Below are 21,336 nucleotides of genomic sequence, written 5' to 3' on the forward strand. Positions count from 1 at the left end.
ATGAATTTTTTTTTTTTTACTAATTAGACGATTGCCCCCCCCCCACACACACATGCAAACATATATATATATATATATATATATATATATATATACACAGTATGTATTTCGAGGGAACACTCTACAATATTAGGCTTTGGAACTGAGTGGTCTTATGTTATGTGTAATAACATTATAAAAAATAAACATTTAAATGAAGGTCGATTGTGAATTAGTGCTGTTTTAACTCCCCGAAGATAATTGAAAGCCCACTGTTACCAGATTATTCTGGATTTGTGAAACTTTATTATGGCGCGAATTTAATCAAATGTAAACATCTTGACTGGCGGCTTCTTATGGTCGTCCTGCTCGCCGATGCCTCTCAAAGTGAGGATATTTAGAAGGAATGCCCTGATTTACATCAAAGTGCCGCATGTTTTTCACTGGCCTACTTTCTCACCACTGCACACTCTCCCCCAGGTACACGTTTCACGTGATGCGGAACTCGATCAACCCTTCCCCGATTGTGCAAGGCAGGCATCTGGACCGCCTGGACACGTCCACAAAGGAGGCGTGGATCAAAGAGTGGAGGGGCTACAGGGGTGGAGGGGAGGTCAAACGCTCCAAGCTCTCCACTCCACCCTCTCCCAGCACTCCTCGGACCCCGACTTCCCCTGATTTCTTGGGGAATGAAATCACACTGAAGTCATTTAAAATATGAAAAAGACTAGAAAAGCACTGTAGTATAATTTGGAGGATAATTTATTCTGAACATTTTTTTTTACACCTGGAAGTAGCTCAGCAGTGGAGCACTTCAGCATGGAGCACTTTCATCAGGGAGAGAAAAACCCCACTCCCCTTTGACCTGTGAAAATTGTAATTCAACCTTTTTTCTTTTATTCACTTGGAGCCGCGCTGAACAACACATTAGCCAATCACATTCCTGATGGGAATACAAGGCACATGTGGTAAAACATGGCAGGAGTGGAAATATTGTCTTTCACTCTGTTAATGACTCATGATGCCACTGCCTATATGATGGAATGAATTGTCTTACAGGCTGGTCCTACACTGTACGTGATTTAAATTTTTTTTTTTTTTTACATTTGAATTGTCCTGTCGTAGTAACTGGAAGTGTGTATGGGTGTTTTAAACTATTCAGAAGCATTTTTCATTTCTTATCACACAGAAAGTCTTATCGAAATTCAATGCTTCAACTGAAACCACCTGTCAAAAGGTCTTCATTTATCATTGGCATACTTCGTTGCTGTAGTAGCACTAGCAGTGCCAGTTATATAAATGTCCCACAACCTGCAGTTTAATCACTGCTGCGCTCTAGTGTTGGACCAATACAACTGCACAAAGGTCAAAGGGACACAGACGAAGGAAGGGAGACATTAAAATGTTCCCTCATGCTTCACCTGTTTGTACAATGTGACATTTTCAAGACACACATTTGAGATGATAGTAAAAGGATGTATAGGGAACCAACCGCTAAGAACAACATGGGCGACACGAGTGTACCATGCAAAATCTTGTATTGTTTCAAATGAGGCATGCCATGTATTTCTTTCACAAATTAAAACCGTTCCAAGCTGTCTTAATTGGGGTTGTCCCAATCCATTTGACAGGATCAGAACATTTTGAGCTGATCAGAACTGCTAGAAAACTTATCAGGTTTTTAAATGTTCATATTTTATTAAGTTGCTCACATGTTTTAGTTCTTTACTTGATTTGAACCACTGCTGATTGACAGCTGTATAAAACTGTATCATCTTGAGATCGATAATAATTTCAAAAAAAGACAATGAGACAGTGTGGATGTGATCTTTTTCTTCTTCATTGCATTGCCTTGCAGAGGTATCGGATTGTGACTCTATCGCCAGATACTCAAAGTCAGGTGACTTGGACTAAGGTGCTAAAAATGTGATCGGGACATCCCTCGTCTTAATCAAAAATGTCTGATAATCTTCTGTTGAATACACAAAGAATCAAGAATGATTGTGCATGTAACAACCACTTGGAACACCCTGGTTCAAATAACTGCTCTTTCTCATACAATACAATACAATACAATACATCCTGATAAACCACTGCTAACTGTGCATTGCTGCGTCACTAGATTAAAGCAGAGTACACTAGTTGTTAGCGCAACTCAGGGGTTGCGACAAGGCAAGGCTACTCCTGACACATATGGTAGGCCATATGCCATAGACACAGGCTGTGCTTCTTCATCTCCTGACACTGTAGCTCTGCTTACCTTTCAGCTTTGACTTCATAGGATACTACTGTTTATCGGCTGTAATGGCCACCCCCCCATATCTAGGGCAAGATTTTGATGGCTATGACTTTCCTGCCAGTGCACCAAGGTGGACTACTTATTAGCATGTCTACCTCACAATGCAAGGGTTCAATTCCAGGCTCTGGCCTTCCTGTGGGGAGTTTGCATGTTCTTCCCGTGTCTGCATGGGTTTTCTCCAGATACTTCAGTTTCCTCCCACATTCCAAAAACATGTATGGTAGGTTCAAGGTTGATTGAACACTCTAAAGCAGTGGTTCTTAAGCTTGTTAGAGGTACCGAACCCAACAAGTTCATATGCACATTCACCAAACCCTTCATTAGTGAAAAATAAAAATATGAATTTTTACAAATTCAAGACATAAAAAACGCATTGATTAAAAACAGATAAAAAAGTAAATAAAATGTCAAGACATAAGTATAAGTTTTAAAAATGTTAGGACCTACTATCATGACAGTCACACGTTGACTACTGAGCGAACTAAATTTCCCGCAGCACTGATTGAACAAGCAATGTAATGTGATCATCTGCGGCCAGTGATGGCCAAGCGGGCGTGTCATAACTAATTGACAGGTTGAGTAGGTCGGGTATGTCTTAACCTCCATGGCAGAGGCTCCTCGAAACCCTGAGACCGATTCACCGAACCCCTAGGGTTCAATTGAACCCAGGTTAAGAACCACTGCTCTGAAGATACCCTAGGTGTGATTGTGAGCGCAATGGGTGTTTATCTATGTGTGCCCTGCGATTGACTGGCAACCAATTCCGGGTGTACCCCGCCTACTGCCCGAAGTCAGCTGAGATATGCTCCAGCACGCCCGTGACTCTCATGAGCATAAGTGGCCCAGATAATGGATAGACTTTAATGACATTTTCACATGGATGCAGTATTTTTAGATCCCTTGATACTCTGCTACAATTCATTTAAAGCAAATTTACAATTAATCTGAACGCAAACTCTTACAGACTCTCTCTGAAGTAAAGAACATTTGATTCTCATATTCAACATCACTCAAGATTATCACTTTCACACGAAACGCTCATTTTGTTTTGTTAAAGAAATCACATTTATACTTAATTTAATGTATTCCCATACACATAACATTTTATGGTCAATCTGTACGGTTTCAAAATCAAATTTGCCCCTTTAGCACTAAAAGTTCACCCACCCATGTCATATAATAACAAACAAACAATCGTACAGTATTTATCATCTCGTTTTGTTTTGGGCAATTTCCTTTTATTGTGTTTTAAACGAGGTCGTAGATACAAAATGTGTTTAGTCATGCTTTCACACAAAAATTGCTGCCTGCAAGACAAATACTGGGTGAATTTCGTAAACTTGTTCCTTGGCTAAACTCCGCCCATTCCACGTGACGTCGCACGGCAGCAGAGAGTCAGTCACGTCGGCGTGACAATAGGAAGATCTCTACCGGGTCGAGCTCTGTGACGGGTTGTCACAAAACTAGTTATTAAGATCATAATTAAGTGACACTTTCTTTTCGCCAAACAATGCCGCGACAACCCGTCTGCATTGTAGCACACAAGGACGGCTGACGACAAGAAGCAAAGTGGCTAATGCTACTATCCAAGTAGCTGACTGTCACTTTAATTTGAAGGTAAGAGCTTCGTATTTGCAATTTTCCCACTTGATACACTTAAATTTTTTCCCCCGACTGTTCCTTCCAAGAAAAACGGACATCTGTTTATGCATCACTATCTCACTCAGTAGTGTGTTACGACAGACGGTTTTTCCTTCAGCATAGCAAGTCAGCAAACAGCTTTCCTGTTAGCTCAAACATTGATTGAACCAAAGAACACGATATTGGAAAAATCGCACGGCACACCACCAAACAAGGGTTTTGCATCAAGTATAAATATAATAAATACTGAAATAATGATCAATGTTTTGACAAGTTGACTTCGGTGTGAAATCCGGGCCTGATAGAAGCCACAACTTCTGTTGTCTTTGTGGCAACAAACAGGTGGACACACAGGAATATAGGGCTATCTAGAGCTTACATTGGGTGGAAAAGTCAAATTTGGAGTGATCTCAAACAAGATAAGTAACTCTACGGGATGCCTATGAAGATCAGATGCTGTCGTTAATTTTTGTCAACTGTGGGCCTGTCAAGCCCTTTGCTACTCTTTTGTGGTGAAGGGATTTATAAATAAAGTTTGATTTGACTTGGAATCTCTGAAACCGAATCTCTTCCATCAACAGGATTCTTGAAATATACAAACGCAATGTGATTAAAACCTCCGATAAGCACCCAAACCTTATGTAATTAGCATACTTTATCAATATTTACTTTTAGCATACTTTATCATTTTTTAATATGAAAAGAGACTTTATGTACACACTGTTTCTTTTGGGAGACAAACAGATTTCCCCCCCTAATAATCAATTGATAATTTAAGAGTTCTATTTGTTGCCATGTTCAAACAGGTTATTCTGCTGAGACCTACCGCTCTGCTCCTCAATGCCGTTCCACCGAAGGCTTTAGTTTGAGGGTAATATTCATAAAAGTCCAGTAAGAACGGGAAAGGCACTTGTACATTTTTTTCTAATTCTGCAGTGTTTTATTCCATGTTTATGTGTAAATGTCTCCATTGCTCCAACCAGCTGTGCTTGAAGTCCTATTTTCAAAAGGTTGTAGATAAATATTCATCCATTCACTATCTGTACCGCTTTTCCTCACAGGGGTCTTAGGCATGCTCAGTTTACTAATTTCATGGCAGCCCAACACAAATGTAATGCATAAATTATCCTAACAACTCATGAAGGCCATTAAACTCTGTTTTCATACATTCATAGTAATGGTCAAGACATGCAGTTTTTCATTCTCACATAATTCATGCATATCTCAGAAATAACACCATCTACTTTGCTGTTAGTTATTGTGTGAAAGCAAAATAACTGCCACATTTTGGCACTTCGGTTACCTCTGGTGCTTTGCAACAACATAAAGGAACTGGCATTACTGGTAAAAATAACTTGAGTGAGATGCATTTGTGTTCAATTTCATGGAAAAACAATCAGAGAAAATCCCATACATCCAACATTACGGCAAAGACGTTTTGGCATTAAAAGTGTGAAACTATCATGTCAGAGTTAATTTTCTTTATTATTCCCATTGAATGATAACTACCAATAATTCAAATACTCAAATCAGTCAAGTTATTTGATTTTCAAAATGAGATTGTGTGGTATGTCTTTACTGTTAGAGATCAAATTACCGTACATGAAAATCAAGTCAAGTACAACTTTATTGTCAAATGTGCTGTATGAGCACAGATGACATTTCTTCCCTCTCAAGACAACATACAAGAGGAGCCACTGCCGGTGCCCGCGCCGCCATCAAAAGAAAAGTTAAAATGACCCTTAAACAATGAAATTCTGTTTATAATTTGCCCTCCTAGTAGTATGTGAATGTTTGTCTGATAAATGTTGCCCCGCCCCCTCCCCCTGGATTTTATTTCTTTTTTTAGAATCATGACAAAGGAAGGCAATGTGTGTGAAGTCACCCTTGGTGTCGGGGGCATGACTTGTGGTTCCTGTGTCCAATCCATAGAGCAGCACATTGGTTCTCTGCCAGGGGTGATACACATAACGGTAATTATTATTTGTTCATTTCCTATATTCTTTCCTTTTACTGCCCCATATTTGCAGTGTTGCAAAATGTTTCCCGTTCGAAACAGGATCTTAATCACGTGTCGTGGTAATTCTTCAAATCTCAGCATGTAGGGATTGAGATGTCCATTTGTATGAAACCGGTCAACGATAACGTGCAGTGCATTCTTTAGTCCCCATGCCAAACTTGATTTAAAACCAGGTAATGTCAATGTAGTGAAAAAGGCCTGGGTTTTTCTTTTTTTGGTTTGTTTGTTTACCCCTCAGGCTGAGATTAAATGACAAAGATAATGCAATTGTATGTTCTAGATAGAGCTCTGTCCTTTGCAGGACTCTGACAGCAGGTCGATACGCCGCACCCACAGGAAACACTTGCCTTTGTCTTTTCCACAATTTAGTGTAGAAAGGGTTCTGTCAGTCGTCATCTGTACTTGTGGGTAAAAAACAAAAAAAAAAAAAAAAAAAAAAAAAAAAAAAAAAAAAAAAAAAAAAAAAAAAAAAAAGACGCGCGGGGGGAGGGGGCGGGGCAACATTTATCAGACAAACATTCACATACTACTAGGAGGGCAAATTATAAACAGAATTTCATTGTTTAAGGGTCATTTTAACTTTTCTTTTGATGGCGGCGCGGGCACCGGCAGTGGCTCCTCTTGTATGTTGTCTTGAGAGGGAAGAAATGTCATCTGTGCTCATACAGCACATTTGACAATAAAGTTGTACTTGACTTGATTTTCATGTACGGTAATTTGATCTCTAACAGTAAAGACATACCACACAATCTCATTTTGAAAATCAAATAACTTGACTGATTTGAGTATTTGAATTATTGGTAGTTATCATTCAATGGGAATAATAAAGAAAATTAACTCTGACATGATAGTTTCACACTTTTAATGCCAAAACGTCTTTGCCGTAATGTTGGATGTATGGGATTTTCTCTGATTGTTTTTCCATGAAATTGAACACAAATGCATCTCACTCAAGTTATTTTTACCAGTAATGCCAGTTCCTTTATGTTGTTGCAAAGCACCAGAGGTAACCGAAGTGCCAAAATGTGGCAGTTATTTTGCTTTCACACAATAACTAACAGCAAAGTAGATGGTGTTATTTCTGAGATATGCATGAATTATGTGAGAATGAAAAACTGCATGTCTTGACCATTACTATGAATGTATGAAAACAGAGTTTAATGGCCTTCATGAGTTGTTAGGATAATTTATGCATTACATTTGTGTTGGGCTGCCATGAAATTAGTAAACTGAGCATGCCTAAGACCCCTGTGAGGAAAAGCGGTACAGATAGTGAATGGATGAATATTTATCTACAACCTTTTGAAAATAGGACTTCAAGCACAGCTGGTTGGAGCAATGGAGACATTTACACATAAACATGGAATAAAACACTGCAGAATTAGAAAAAAATGTACAAGTGCCTTTCCCGTTCTTACTGGACTTTTATGAATATTACCCTCAAACTAAAGCCTTCGGTGGAACGGCATTGAGGAGCAGAGCGGTAGGTCTCAGCAGAATAACCTGTTTGAACATGGCAACAAATAGAACTCTTAAATTATCAATTGATTATTAGGGGGGGAAATCTGTTTGTCTCCCAAAAGAAACAGTGTGTACATAAAGTCTCTTTTCATATTAAAAAATGATAAAGTATGCTAAAAGTAAATATTGATAAAGTATGCTAATTACATAAGGTTTGGGTGCTTATCGGAGGTTTTAATCACATTGCGTTTGTATATTTCAAGAATCCTGTTGATGGAAGAGATTCGGTTTCAGAGATTCCAAGTCAAATCAAACTTTATTTATAAATCCCTTCACCACAAAAGAGTAGCAAAGGGCTTGACAGGCCCACAGTTGACAAAAATTAACGACAGCATCTGATCTTCATAGGCATCCCGTAGAGTTACTTATCTTGTTTGAGATCACTCCAAATTTGACTTTTCCACCCAATGTAAGCTCTAGATAGCCCTATATTCCTGTGTGTCCACCTGTTTGTTGCCACAAAGACAACAGAAGTTGTGGCTTCTATCAGGCCCGGATTTCACACCGAAGTCAACTTGTCAAAACATTGATCATTATTTCAGTATTTATTATATTTATACTTGATGCAAAACCCTTGTTTGGTGGTGTGCCGTGCGATTTTTCCAATATCGTGTTCTTTGGTTCAATCAATGTTTGAGCTAACAGGAAAGCTGTTTGCTGACTTGCTATGCTGAAGGAAAAACCGTCTGTCGTAACACACTACTGAGTGAGATAGTGATGCATAAACAGATGTCCGTTTTTCTTGGAAGGAACAGTCGGGGGAAAAAATTTAAGTGTATCAAGTGGGAAAATTGTCAGGGTTGTCTACCGCTGACGAAGCTTCTGTGAGAGAAGCGAAACGTCCTTTTTTTTTTTTTTGTTTTTTACCCACAAGTACAGATGACGACTGACAGAACCCTTTCTACGATGGAACTTTCCTGTACGACTGAGAGCCTCCACAAGCACAATTTAGTGTCTGAGTCCTCTGGTGGCAGTCTTTATAGAAGTGGTCATGTCAGGCCTTACTTCTGATTTTCATAGGCACAAAAACAAAGTCTCGTCCAAAGTGCGAAACCCACATATTGCTTGAGTCAAGTGATCCGTTCTGTGTGTCACATGTTTCTGCTTTCTGAAAGAATAGAACAACAAGGGTCATCATGTTGTTAAAAGCATGTGGACCCAGTTTATAATCTTGACTTCATACTACTGTAATAATGCAGCTCAGATCGGGAAATACATTCATTGCAAATATAAATTAAGATCGTATTTTTGTATTCCTGTATTTTTTGTTTTTTGTAAGCAGGTTAGAAAGAGGAGAAATATCACCTGAAAGATTTTAGCATGTTGGAATAGTTAGGTTGTGATAGATAGCTTCCGATTCTGTTTTGTGGAAAATATTGAGGAAGGAAAGGAAAGGAAATAGTGGACATTCAAACAACCTAAGGCCGAACCTTAAAATGAGCCAAACAAGTAGAAACGTGTTAAAATGCCACTGAACTTCCATGTTGTTGATTTGTGTCATATTTCAAATTCTTAATTGTCATGGAAATGTAAAAAGTAGGTCACCACTGGTCGCTGACTGCTTTGAGTATAAGCTTGCTAAGCGCACTTAGCATGCCTACTTGTGGAATTTGGTGTCACCCAAAAAGCCCAGAAAAATAGCTAAACATGTCTGCAAATTACTTATTTGATGTGTCCTGAATTGAGATGCAGCGAAATATGCTGTTGTGTGTGATGTCTTGGATGATGCCGATGAAGTTTAGAGGAGTATTTATCAAGAACAATTCTGATCGTAAACTTAATTAATCCGATCTTTCATGAAGCACCGTGCTAGGGTAATCCTTTTCTGTTTCCTTTAACCTGCCTTGCACAATTAGTAGTGGTTAATGTAATTTCACTCAGTGCTTAGCTGTGTTGTTCTCAGCAACACCATTAGAGCAGTTTCCTGAATTGGGCTCTTCAAATGAGATTAGATCCAACTTTAATGTCACTACACGTCACAAACTCGCCATAGGCTCCTGCTGCCGATGAGGAAAAAGAATATAATCGTCAAAAGTGTCCAGACCATTCAAGATATATATACAGTGTGTGTATATATTATTTTTTAATTGATTGTCTCTCAAGGCATGTTTCTTCTTATTTTGTAGGTCTCTTTAGAGCAGGCGACTGCCACAGTCATTTTTAATGACAGCCAGCAGAGCGCAGCGTCCCTATTGGAGGCCATTGATGACATGGGGTTTGAATCGAGTTTATCGACGTCCGACGCGGCCACACCCGTTTGCACCGATAGCCAGCTGGTCCCAACGTCAGGGCTGATACCTTTAACTGGGAGGGAGAAAGGGTCTCAGATCTCGGGAGAGAGTTCAGCAAACGAGGGCCTCGAAGTCACCTTTGCCTCGTCTTTGACGCCCGCTCAGGAGCTCAATGAAGTCATGTTGAGGCCCTCACCGTCGCAGAACGACGCTCCGAGCAGCCCTGTGCCAAGAGACTTGCCCGTGTCGCCATCACCCAGCACAGACAGCAGAGCGGCGCTCCTGAAGATGAGCATTCAAGGCATGACCAGTCATTCCTGCACCACCACGATTGAGGGGAAGATTGGAAAATTGAAAGGGATTGAAAAGATCAAAGGTGATACCAAATTATTGAGCGTATTGTGTATTACAGTATTATCATTCTAGTTTGCAGTGGTGCTTAACTGCACTTCGCCCTAGTAAAGGACTTATCATGATGATGCAGTAGTACTATTGTAACTATAGCCCAAAATGGCTGATATTAGCTCTTCTTTTAATAATATTTTTGCCAACTTTTGTAGATTGTTTTTTTTGAATACACATTAACACATGTAAAGGTGTAAAAATTGATCAATTGTCAGATTAATTGACAATTGTCACATTTATTTATACGGTTCTTAATCACAAAGAAGTCCCCTGATCTTAATTGGTCAGTTAGTCATGACCTGAATTTTATTTTGCCAAACATCAGAATTGGCAATGGCCTAAAAAGTCCAAATCCGTCGGGCCCTAATTCCAACACTGGTGCATCAATACTAAATGAATACCTCTGTCATATTGCTGACCATTGTTCTTATCTTCTGTTGAAGCTGATCATTTTCTCTCTGCTCTTTAACTTCCCACAGTCCTCTTGGATTCTCAGGAAGCCACGATCGTGTACCTGCCTTACCTCATAAGTGTTCAGACCATTATCGACCAGATTTCTTTGGCCGGCTATAAGGCTTGTGTGAAGATCAAAACATGCCCCCTGCAACTTTCCCTGAGTGAAGTTGAACGCTTTGCTGATTCTCATAAAACAAGTGCTTCTTCAACCGTAGACACTTCTGAGGAGACAGAAACCTGCATTGACACAACTCTAGTGGCGCTCACTGTGAAAGGCATGCACTGTCGATCCTGCGTGGTCAATATCCAAGACAACATCGCTACGCTGCCCGGTGTATCCTCTGTGGTAGTCTCTCTTGAGGAAGAGAAAGCCTCCATCTGCTACGACCCGCTGAAAGTCAGTGTTGCTCAGTTGCGACAGGCAATTGAAGCACTTCCTCCGGGGACCTTCAAAACTCAACCTTGGGACTCTTCTGGGCTCCTCAGCCCTCCAGCTACCTCGCCTCCGCCTGCTTTATCTGCACCGCAAGCATTTCCTCGATCCTTTGCCAAACCTGCTGTACCCCAGCCCTGTTTAGTCCAACCTCTGGCATCCATAGCCAAGATTCACATTGATGGCATGACATGTAATAGTTGCGTCCAGTCAATAGAGGGCATGATGTCTCAGAGAAAAGGTGTGATTTCAGCGCAGGTGTCTTTGGCCGATAAGCAAGGCCTCTTTGAATATGACCCCCTCTTGACCTCCCTAGTCGAGCTTAGGGATGCCATCGAAGACATGGGCTTTGATGCATTACTATCTGGTGAGACACTCATCGTCATCAGCTTTACTGCACTAATGACAAACAGCATCTTTACTGTAATATATCACATTATTATTCATGACGTTTTTTTCCCCCTTGTAATGATTTCTCGCCCACAGAGACCAATTCCTTGACACCTGTGTCATCACCCAGTGTTCTCAAGTCTTCGAGTGTGGCGCTAGTGAAGGAGAAAGAACTGCTTGATGGCAGCCTCCTCAAAGAGATGCCCGAGGATCGCAAAACAGCCAAAAAAGACAAACTCTCAAGTGCGAACAAGTGCTTCATCCAGATCCGAGGCATGACCAGCGCATCTTGTGTGGCAAACATTGAGCGAAATCTCAAAAATGAGCCTGGTCTGTTCACATTTTATAGAGAAAATGTTTTCATTTCAAAGGAATCTTTTGCCCATGACAAAATATCAATTTTATTTTCATTTTTTTACAGGTATCTACACTGTTCTGGTGGCGTTAATGGCCAGTAAGGCTGAGGTGCGCTATAATGCTGAATTGATAGATCCTGTGAAGATTGTCGAGTGTGTGAACGAGCTGGGCTTCTCCGCCTCAGTCATGGAGAACTATGAAGGCTCCGATGTCAACCTGGAATTAGTGGTGAGTTATGCCAGTCGTTTGGTCAACGCTGTAATTACACTCACAATTTAAAAAACAAAATCCTGATCCAGTTGGAAGAGATGACTGTCCCCCAACCATCATAATTTCATACATTAACCTCTCGTTCTTCTCTTGATTCCACCTCCTTACAGGTAAGGGGGATGACTTGTGCCTCTTGTGTCCACAAAATTGAATCCAGACTGATGAGAGAAAATGGGATTAAATATGCCTCTGTTGCCTTATCCACCAATAAAGCACACATTAAGTACGAGTCCGAAGTGATAGGACCGCGAGACATCATCAAGCTGATTGAGGTAAAACACTTCTTCATGCTGTCCGGTATTTGTATTTGGTCCGTGCTTGTGCAACATGACAATATATTTGCGTAAGAGAAAGCTGCAGGTTGAATTTTCAAATTAAATCAGTGCTCTATCATGTTTGTAGAATTCGGGTTTTGAAGCATCTTTGGTGAAGAAGGACCGCACTGCCAGCCATTTGGACCATAGCAAAGAGATACGACAGTGAGAAGCATTTGATTTGACATACATATCTCCCATCCACTTGTAATTGCTTCAGGGTGTTCCCCGCCTCATAGCCAAAGGCAGCCTAATGAGGACAAGCACGATAAAAAAGGCTTGGATGAATGTCCGATCGAATGTGTCTGCAACCAGTGCAAAAGTGATCATTCTAATTACTTGCAGCAAAACTCTCAAAATCAAGGGGGCGTGTTATACAGGAGGCTCAGTAAGAAATAAAAATGTTGACATTGTTTAGGCATTTACCAGTACCTTGGCAGTCCCTAGGAGTTGTAAAAAAAAAAAAAAAAAAAAAAAAAGTAGTTAAAGAAATCTAACAGCAAAGTAAAGAAATAAAAAACAGCTTACTAAAATGACTAAAATAATGTAAAGTGCGAGAGCAAGGTTTTCGAAAATATGATTTGAAAAATACTTTGAAAGACATTAAAAGGTATGGGAACATAGCATAGTTTTGAACCTGGATTTAAACGTATTTACACTTTACTGGGATATTTTGAACCTTTATTCACTGACCACTGCACCACACCACTAATAAAGGATTCCAGCAAAATTACTTAAGTACAGGGGGAAAAAGCTTTTTGAGGGTGGTTTTGGAGGGGTGTATTCTACATGGTGCGTGCTTTTCACGGGATTTTACAATATATGAATTTTGGTTAAATACATCATGCTGTCGGGGTCCAAACAGAATTGCCATTTTAGAAATGTCAACTTTTGACCCCAGGGTTAACATTTTGAAGATGCTAAAAATGTCAACGATTAAACAAAAACGTTTCTCTGAGTACCTTCGAATGTCTTTGCTCTCCGAGGTGGAGGAAATCTTTCCTAGTGAGCCTGGTATTTTGTGTGCCGGTGATGGGCATGATGGTATACATGATCATCATGGACCACCAGATGAACGCTTCCCACCAACACAACGCCACGGCCGAGGACCGCAACCTGTACCACGCCACCATGTTCCTGGAGAGACAGTTGCTCCCAGGCCTCTCTGTCATGAACTTGCTCTCTTTTCTTTTTTGCGTACCTGTGCAGGTGAGTCATGAGGTTCCTTACCTCCCCCACACGTGTGTGTAGCTCAGTGGCCTGAAGCCTTTCTTCTAATTCTCTTCCTCTGTTTAGTTTATCGGTGGTCGCTACTTCTACGTTCAGGCCTACAAAGCAGTGACACACGGATCTGCCAACATGGATGTGCTTATAGTCCTGGCCACCTCCATAGCTTTTACATACTCCTCCATCGTACTAATAGTGGCCATGGTGGAGAGAGCAAAAGTCAATCCCATCACTTTCTTTGACACACCACCGATGCTTTTTGTCTTCATCTCGCTGGGACGCTGGTTGGAGCAGATAGCCAAGGTTCGAATGAATGACAAGGCTTGGAATGTGCCATTTGGCATTGCTGCATATACGATTTTTTTATTTGGGCGTGTGTCTTCCTTTTAGAGCAAGACGTCTGAGGCTCTTTCCAAGCTCATGTCTCTGCAAGCCACGGAGGCCACAGTCGTCGTTCTCAACAGTGATTCAACCATTCTGAGGTAATAATGCTTTGTGATCCTTTTGGCCACGATGCAACTGATTGTTCTTGAATTGCCGCTAGATAAAGGCCAACATGATGCAAGACGAAATCCATATTGGCCATTCTTCAAAGAATTATGTATTACTCACATCCAGATGCCCCACAAATTAAGTTATTATATCCTACCAAGGGAACCACAAGGCACACGATACAGTATGTATCTTGGACATTTCTTGGACGCAGAGCACACAGCAGAGATTTATTTGGCTCATGTCAACATTTTCTGTGTTTGTAACAATACATGAGATCTTAACATTGATCAAAAATGTTTTTTTTTTCTTTCTAACAAAGTAGCACTTTTTATCTTTGATGTTGTCATTACAAAGGCAGTAGCAGTGTGCATACAGCACACAATTTAGACCTGCACTGTATCATATTGAAAGTTACTTGATTAAGACACATCAAGGGGGTCAAAATTTTAGGGTCAGCTCCCAATTATAAACATGCTGTTTGTTAAATCAATACCGCAGAGTGTCAATCGAAACTGAAAGTTCTTTTTTTTAAGGAAGAATTCTTGATACAGCTCTTGTACACGAAAATGATATGCAATACAAGTGGTCGTCGTGTTGTGACTTTCAAGAGACTATTTGTACAGTATAGTACATATACTGCATATATATTGTAGTACTGACTGGTTGAATACATTTCCAGGCATGAGTTTATTGTTGACTCTGATTCCAGTGAGAATCAAGTGGATGTTGAGTTGGTGCAGAGGGGAGATGTGGTAAAAGTAGTTCCTGGTGGAAAGTTTCCAGTCGATGGTAGAGTTCTTCAGGGGCATTCCATGGCGGACGAGTCCCTCATCACAGGTAAGTCACACCATTGTGGGCAAAGAATTCTGTACCTTTATATTTGGGGCTTAAAACTGGAAAGCAGGTTGGTTCAGACGGGGCCTTTTCTGACCAGCTGTTGCTTTGAAACTTCAGGTGAGGCCATGCCCGTGACCAAGAAGCCAGGGAGTGTTGTGATTGCGGGCTCCATTAACCAGAATGGCTCTCTCCTGGTCAGCGCTACACATGTCGGCATGGACACCACGCTGTCGCAGATTGTCAAACTAGTTGAAGAGGCTCAGACTTCAAAAGTGTGTCATGGGGTTCTGGCCTGGTACTTCAATGTGGTGGTCTAAGTGTCTGATTCTCAATATTTTTCCCTTTTTTTTTAGGCTCCCATCCAACAGTATGCTGATAAGATCAGTGGCTACTTTGTACCCTTCATTGTTGGTGTGTCACTCCTTACTTTGATTTCCTGGATTGTAATTGGGTTCCTGGATTTCCCTCTAGTGGAAAAATACTTTCCAGTGAGTGTTCTAATTGAATTAGTGTATTTCTCAAATACTGTAGTGGCAGTCTGACTGAACAAACAAACTACATCTCAGACAACTCTAAAACCAAAATAAACCAGGTATGGGTATTTTTAAATTGTAAAACGTGTATATTACAAATTTCATAATTTTTTCAATTGTGTTTATTTATTTATTTTTTGCGTGTAAACAGTCGCGATAAAAATGTGCTTATTAGTTTATCCTATAGAAATTTCTCCACACCCAACCTGTATTGAAGTTTTAATGCAACTGTATGTTTTTCCACAGTATTCTAGTTTATTAAAATGCACCTGTACTGCAAAAATCCAAATCCTTTTTATTTTTTAGCACATAAATGCTAACATGCCACTCACCTATTCAAGCTTCTTCCGCTCTTGACCAACCTTTTTAACACTTCCTATAAGTAGATTTGGAAATGTTTATAATTCAAATTCTGTTGCTCCCGGCAGGGTTATGACAAAAGCATTTCCAGGGCAGAGGCGGTGATTCGCTTCGCTTTCCAGGCCTCCATAACCGTGTTATGCATCGCCTGTCCCTGCTCCCTCGGTCTGGCGACCCCAACGGCGGTCATGGTGGGCACTGGGGTTGGAGCCCAAAATGGCATCCTGATAAAAGGAGGGGAACCTCTGGAAATGGCACACAAGGTGTGGTATTAACACTACTCGGATTAATTTGAGTAACCCTGGGGAGAGACTTTTGAACAGTACTGCAGCTGCTTTGGGTTTCCTGGACAACCACCACTGTCAGTTTCACTGTGTTTAACTGAGACTAAAAGCAAGCATCTGTACACAGGTCCAGTCAGTGGTGTTTGATAAGACCGGGACCATTACGTATGGCGCTCCAAAGGTTGTCCAGGTCAAAATAGTAGTGGAGGGCAACAAGATGCCTCGCTCCCGACTGCTCGCCATCGTGGGCACAGCAGAGAACAACAGCGAGCATCCTCTGGGAGCATCTATCACCAAGTACTGCAAGCAGGTTGGTTTTGACTTCAACCACTCAATTCCTGTTTACTGAGCACACCAGCACAAGTAACGCCACATTACCATGCACGTGCAGGAGCTCGGCACAGAGTCGCTTGGCACGTGCACTGACTTCCAGGCCGTGCCGGGCTGCGGCATTCGGTGTCTGGTCAGCAACACCGAGATGCTGTCAAAGCACACAGACAGCGACAGCGATGACAACAACCAGCCTAACAGCATGCTTGTTCAGATCAGCGACACCGTCACGTCAACCAGCTCCCATTCTCTTATCGTGGACCCACAGCCACTCAGTACGTTACAGTCCCGACACTCATTTCTACTCTATGTTGTGATGTTATTCAAGTGCCGTGTGTCTGCAGGCTACGCGGTCCTGATTGGCAATCGAGAGTGGATGAAGCGGAATGGTCTGCAGGTCCGACATGATATCGATGACGCCATGACGGAGCACGAGCGAAGAGGTCGCACCGCCGTCCTGGTTGCTGTAGACAGTGAGTGCTGGAAGTCAAAACATAAGGAAAACCACTTGTTTATAAAATGAAGAGACGTTATTTTAACACTTCCTTTTTTAGATTTACTGTGTGCTATGATAGCCATAGCGGACACAGTGAAGCCGGAAGCTGAGATGGCTGTCCAAACTCTGACCTGCATGGGCCTGGAGGTTGTGTTGATGACGGGAGATAACAGCAAGACGGCACGAGCCATTGCTGCACAGGTGGGCCCAACATGTAGCAATGTGGATCGTTATTTGTTGTTTCTGTGGCCACCTCCCCCTGAAGCCTTTCAGGAAAGTAAAAATAAAATCTGCGACGTAGAAATACCCTCTCAGCATGTTTTTATAGCATTCATGTCACTTAAAAAAATGAAGGTCTTGAAACACATATTTAAAACATTACAAATACATTGGAGAATGTAAGCTCAATGAATGACACTAAACTACTAAACTAAAACAATTTTACGAACAATGTGTACTCAAGATGATGATGGGGCTGCCGAAATCTAATTTGTCAGAAAAATTGTCATGTTGAAATTCGATATCAAAAATGTTCTGCCTGCACGAGCATTGCAGTAGAACTCTGCATTAACGGTGGAAAATTATTGTCAACAAATTTGGTAAATGCTTGAAACAGTTTGAAAACGTTTAAAGTTTTTCCAAACTGACTTTATTGGTGCTTGATATTATAGATTAGATGCCTTAGATCAAGGTTCCCCCACCCCCACGCCTCCAAAATGTAAACTGTACCAAAAATAGCATGTACGATATGTGTACAGTACATGACTTGCGCCTGAGTAAATGACAGCCATAGATTTGAATAGGTTGATATGACAGTTTCAGTTTGAGATGTGTGCTTATGTGAATGCTAAGCTAATGTATTACCTTTTGAAGGGACAGTCATCCCTGCTAAAATGGACGCCACATATGTACATGCATCGCTTTTGATGGGAAAGGCGCCCCTGCCAACATGGCCGACACTATTGTCTCTCCATTGAATCCGGGATCTGTTGTCTCTGGGTCCATTAAATTGAGGTTCCGCTTTATACAGTCGTTATTTCAGTGTTAAGATACATCCCTCCTATTTGGTAAATTATACATTTCTGTTAATTCCAACTTTGAGAATTCCCCAGTTTTGGCCTCCCTAATTCTACTTGCATACCTTCTTTCTTCATTAGGTGGGTATCAGGAAGGTGTTTGCAGAGGTGCTGCCCTCCCACAAGGTGGCCAAGGTGGAGCAGCTGCAGCAGGCGGGAAAGAGGGTCGCAATGGTAGGCGACGGCATCAACGACTCGCCCGCTCTGGCCATGGCTGACGTCGGCATCGCCATAGGAACGGGCACGGATGTCGCCATCGAGGCAGCAGATGTGGTCTTGATCAGGGTGTGAATTGAATGTTTGACTTTGGCCTTGGCTGCACTTCAGTGTTCAACTTATTTTGCACATATGCAAATTTTGCAGTAGTCTTGATAAATAAAGAACAGAGCGGGCCATACTTTCCCCACTTCTGGTTTAGAAAATCTGCTGTGAGCATCGACCTAAGAAAACAATGAGCTAATAATGCACGCTCACAGTTACTGGTTATTTTAATGGGCCTCTTCTCAACTGTGCTTCACCTTTTTGGCAGTTATTTGGAACTGCTTCAAATGTATTTGTGCAATCTTATTATTAATTTTTGCTTGTGTTGACAGAATGACCTGCTGGATGTGGTGAGCAGCATCGACCTCTCTAAAAAGACTGTCAAGAGGATCAGGATCAACTTTGTCTTCGCTCTCATCTACAACCTGGTTGGCATTCCCATCGCTGCAGGTGAAAGACCACAGTTGCGTCTCTGCTCACACAGAGCGTTGACACGTCTGGATGTTTCTGACGTTTGTGATTTGCACACTTAATATGATTTGACAAGATGCTCAGCACTCTTCATGTTGACAGTAAATGTTCAAAAAGTGTGTGTATGCGTGCGTGCGCGTATGGAAAAAGAAAAAAAAAAGACAACCCCTGTTCAAATGCCAGGTTATTGTGATTTAAAGCATCAGCAAGGGCTAAATAATTTCCAAACTTTTTCCACTATTACGGTACTGTGACTTTTATCCTGTACATCTTAGGCAATTAAATGAGGAAGTAAGGTCAAACTAAGCAACTGAGATGAAAATGTGGTTCCCAAATGTCCGCATTACATTGTTTAAGTCTGTACTCTGTGTATGTAATGAAACTGTTTGTTAGTTTTCATTTTATATCACTTAATGTGCAGATTTTTTTCTTCTGTAGTCTTTTCTCAATTAAGACTATCAATGTATATACAGTACATTATTTTTCTTGTGATATAATGTGTATAATAATATACAAATACTTCTGTCGTCTCAATTTTAGTTTTTTTTTTTTAAATGCTGACATTTTCTCATCTAATATTCAGATTTTATTCTTGGGGGAAAAAGTGAATGACTATTCTCATAAATTTCCAATTTGTGGTTCTAGTAACACTGGAACTGTATTCTGAAAATGTACATTTTTTTACCTTGTCATACAATATTGCAAATATATTTTCGACTCCTTCATTATCCCAGAATTTTCTTTGGAGTTATTTGTTGTTTATATTTCAACTTCATTCTTGACTTCTTTGTTTTCAGTCATGAACTTGTTCTCATAAATTTACATTATTTTATCTTGTAATGTATTTTAGCTGTAAAAAAGGAGTGTAGTAATCCAAAATATATTACAAACCGATTCCCTTAATTCTTACCATGTTGTTCTTAGAAAGTGCAACTTTTTGTATCAAGTAACCTCTTTGTTTGAAGTAATGTGGCATCCCAGAATTTTCACACTGTCACTCATGTGTTCTTAGGTGTCTTCCTTCCCATTGGTTTGGTATTACAGCCGTGGATGGGATCTGCCGCCATGGCAATGTCTTCCGTCTCTGTGGTTTTGTCCTCGCTTCTACTCAAATGGTAGTCATCTCTTCGAGACTAACACCGCTTTTCACTCTGCCGCATTCTCACTGTCCACCTTTTGCGTAGCTACACCAAGCCCAGCACCGAGAAGCTGGAGGCCCGGCTGGAGTCGCGGCTGGGCCGCGGCACGCGACAGGGCAGCCTGTCCGACATCAGCGTCAACATCGGCATGGGCGAGCTGCGGCGATCCTCGCCCAAGCTCAGCCTTCTCGACCGCATTGTCAACTACAGCCGGGCGTCCATCAATTCACTGCGCTCCGACAAGCACTCGATCCACAGCCAGGTGCTCAGCGAGCCCGACAAACACTCGCTCCTCATGGGGGAGGCGCCGTGCGAAGCGGAGTTCTGTTGAAGGCCACCGTCACAAAGTGCCCAAGGTAGCTTCTTTTTTCAATCCCGGGCGGCTTCGCTAAGCGTTTCATCTGGGTGGAGGATGCCGTGGCGTCACACTTGATTACAAGAGAGCCTGCGCGTCCTCGTGTTGATTACGAGCACTTCAGAGCAAACTGGCTCACTTCCTCTTCTCTCTCTTTTTTCCCCCCATTTTGTTGATGTCAGAGCCATGCAGTGCCGTCAGAGCAGCCATCTGAACACGCATGTGTATCCAAAGACCTTTTTAAGTTTTAGCCCTTTTCATTCAATGTTGTATAATATGGAGTATTTATATTTCCACTTATTTATCATGTTCATCTAAATCCATGTGGGAGATTCAAATGACACTTGAGAGCGAATTGGAAACTTACGTTAGACAAGTCGAGTGGAAACGCCATCGTGGCAAAGTCCAGCACATTCCAAAGAGAGCGCTTTGGACCCAACAGTGGTCCAATGTTGCCGTGGCGACGGGCAGGCATTCACTTAACCCGGCGCTATCTGCTGTTATCTTGTTACATATGTGCTGCTCATTGCTGTGCAAGTTGTCTTCTATATGTTATGCAAGTGCATTTAGGCCATTGGTACTGATTGCATGTTGTGACGTATGTCACTGCTTCTCAGCTTCTTTGTGTCTGCTCGAGTTGTGGCACTAATTACATCTTACAGTCGTGGATGGTTTACTGCTAGGAGGGATTATTGCTTTTTTCTTCTTTCTTGAGCCCTTTTAAAGTCAGCGCATTGTCACGCAAGAGTCCAAGCCCTCGCTTTGTTTTTTGTTGTTTTGTTTTAGTTGTTGTCGCTTCCCCAAAGACGTGTGTTCTGAAGTCCGCAGAGCGTTACCACATCGGCCTGTCCAAGTGACGTCCATTGAGCGTCACATTACATGTACATGTACGGTTAAATGAAGGATGTTTGCCTTGAATGTTCTCAGTCAGCGATGGGGAACCTACAGCTACAGCTACGGCTCACAAGAACTTTTCATTCGGGCTGCCCAAAAAAGTGACCCCTGAATATCCATAATTTACTTTAAATAAACATTAATTCTATGTTGTGTATTTTTGTCAAAAAATTGGTTGGATTTGAAAATGGCCGAACTGGTTCTCCACCGCTATTTTAAACAATTGTGCCTTGGATTAAAAAAAAAAAAAAAAAGCAAAATG

General features: G+C 41.3%; 2 protein-coding genes across 5 annotated transcripts in view; both read left to right on the forward strand.

Moving 5' to 3' along the window:
* Positions 1-1,996, forward strand: part of atp10b (ATPase phospholipid transporting 10B) — a 24,115-nt gene extending 22,119 nt beyond the window's left edge. The window contains exon 21 of the mRNA XM_019870043.1: positions 460-1,996. Within this exon, the coding sequence (XP_019725602.1) occupies positions 460-700 (241 nt within the window). The 3' untranslated portion in view covers positions 701-1,996. The remainder of the gene's footprint in view (positions 1-459) is intronic.
* A 1,636-nt stretch (positions 1,997-3,632) lies between these two features.
* On the forward strand, positions 3,633-21,229 carry atp7a (ATPase copper transporting alpha). 4 transcript variants are annotated; one of them, XM_019869855.1, is made up of 23 exons: positions 3,634-3,895; positions 5,769-5,892; positions 9,587-10,067; positions 10,576-11,352; positions 11,472-11,705; positions 11,797-11,960; positions 12,113-12,274; positions 12,405-12,481; positions 13,303-13,525; positions 13,613-13,846; positions 13,934-14,025; positions 14,748-14,875; positions 14,993-15,147; positions 15,229-15,363; positions 15,837-16,031; positions 16,180-16,362; positions 16,444-16,657; positions 16,727-16,855; positions 16,937-17,079; positions 18,036-18,239; positions 18,548-18,665; positions 19,699-19,801; positions 19,871-21,229. In XM_019869855.1, exons 2-23 carry the CDS (start codon positions 5,773-5,775, stop codon positions 20,154-20,156), a joined length of 4,557 nt encoding a protein of 1,518 aa, XP_019725414.1. In that variant the 5' UTR covers positions 3,634-3,895; positions 5,769-5,772; the 3' UTR covers positions 20,157-21,229. The 4 variants fall into 4 exon arrangements, with proteins under 4 accessions (XP_019725413.1, XP_019725414.1, XP_019725412.1 ...); XM_019869854.1 differs by having other exon boundaries at positions 3,633-3,895; positions 16,444-16,855; positions 19,871-20,156; XM_019869853.1 differs by lacking the exon at positions 3,634-3,895 and having other exon boundaries at positions 5,773-5,892; positions 16,444-16,855; positions 19,871-20,181; positions 20,363-21,229.
* Positions 21,230-21,336: the final 107 nt, after the last annotated feature.

This window comes from Hippocampus comes, unplaced genomic scaffold (assembly GCF_001891065.2).
Source record: "Hippocampus comes isolate QL1 unplaced genomic scaffold, H_comes_QL1_v1.1 scaffold9, whole genome shotgun sequence".
NCBI classification, from domain to species: Eukaryota; Metazoa; Chordata; class Actinopteri; order Syngnathiformes; family Syngnathidae; genus Hippocampus; species Hippocampus comes.

Bases quoted from the DNA above. Each gene is read 5' to 3' on its own strand.
- atp7a (XM_019869854.1), top strand. From the start codon at position 5,773: ATGACAAAGGAAGGCAATGTGTGTGAAGTCACCCTTGGTGTCGGGGGC. The intron at 16,032-16,179 runs GTGTGGTATTAA...ATCTGTACACAG, and splicing joins CTCTGGAAATGGCACACAAG to GTCCAGTCAGTGGTGTTTGA. The intron at 18,666-19,698 runs GTGAAAGACCAC...ATGTGTTCTTAG, and splicing joins TGGCATTCCCATCGCTGCAG to GTGTCTTCCTTCCCATTGGT.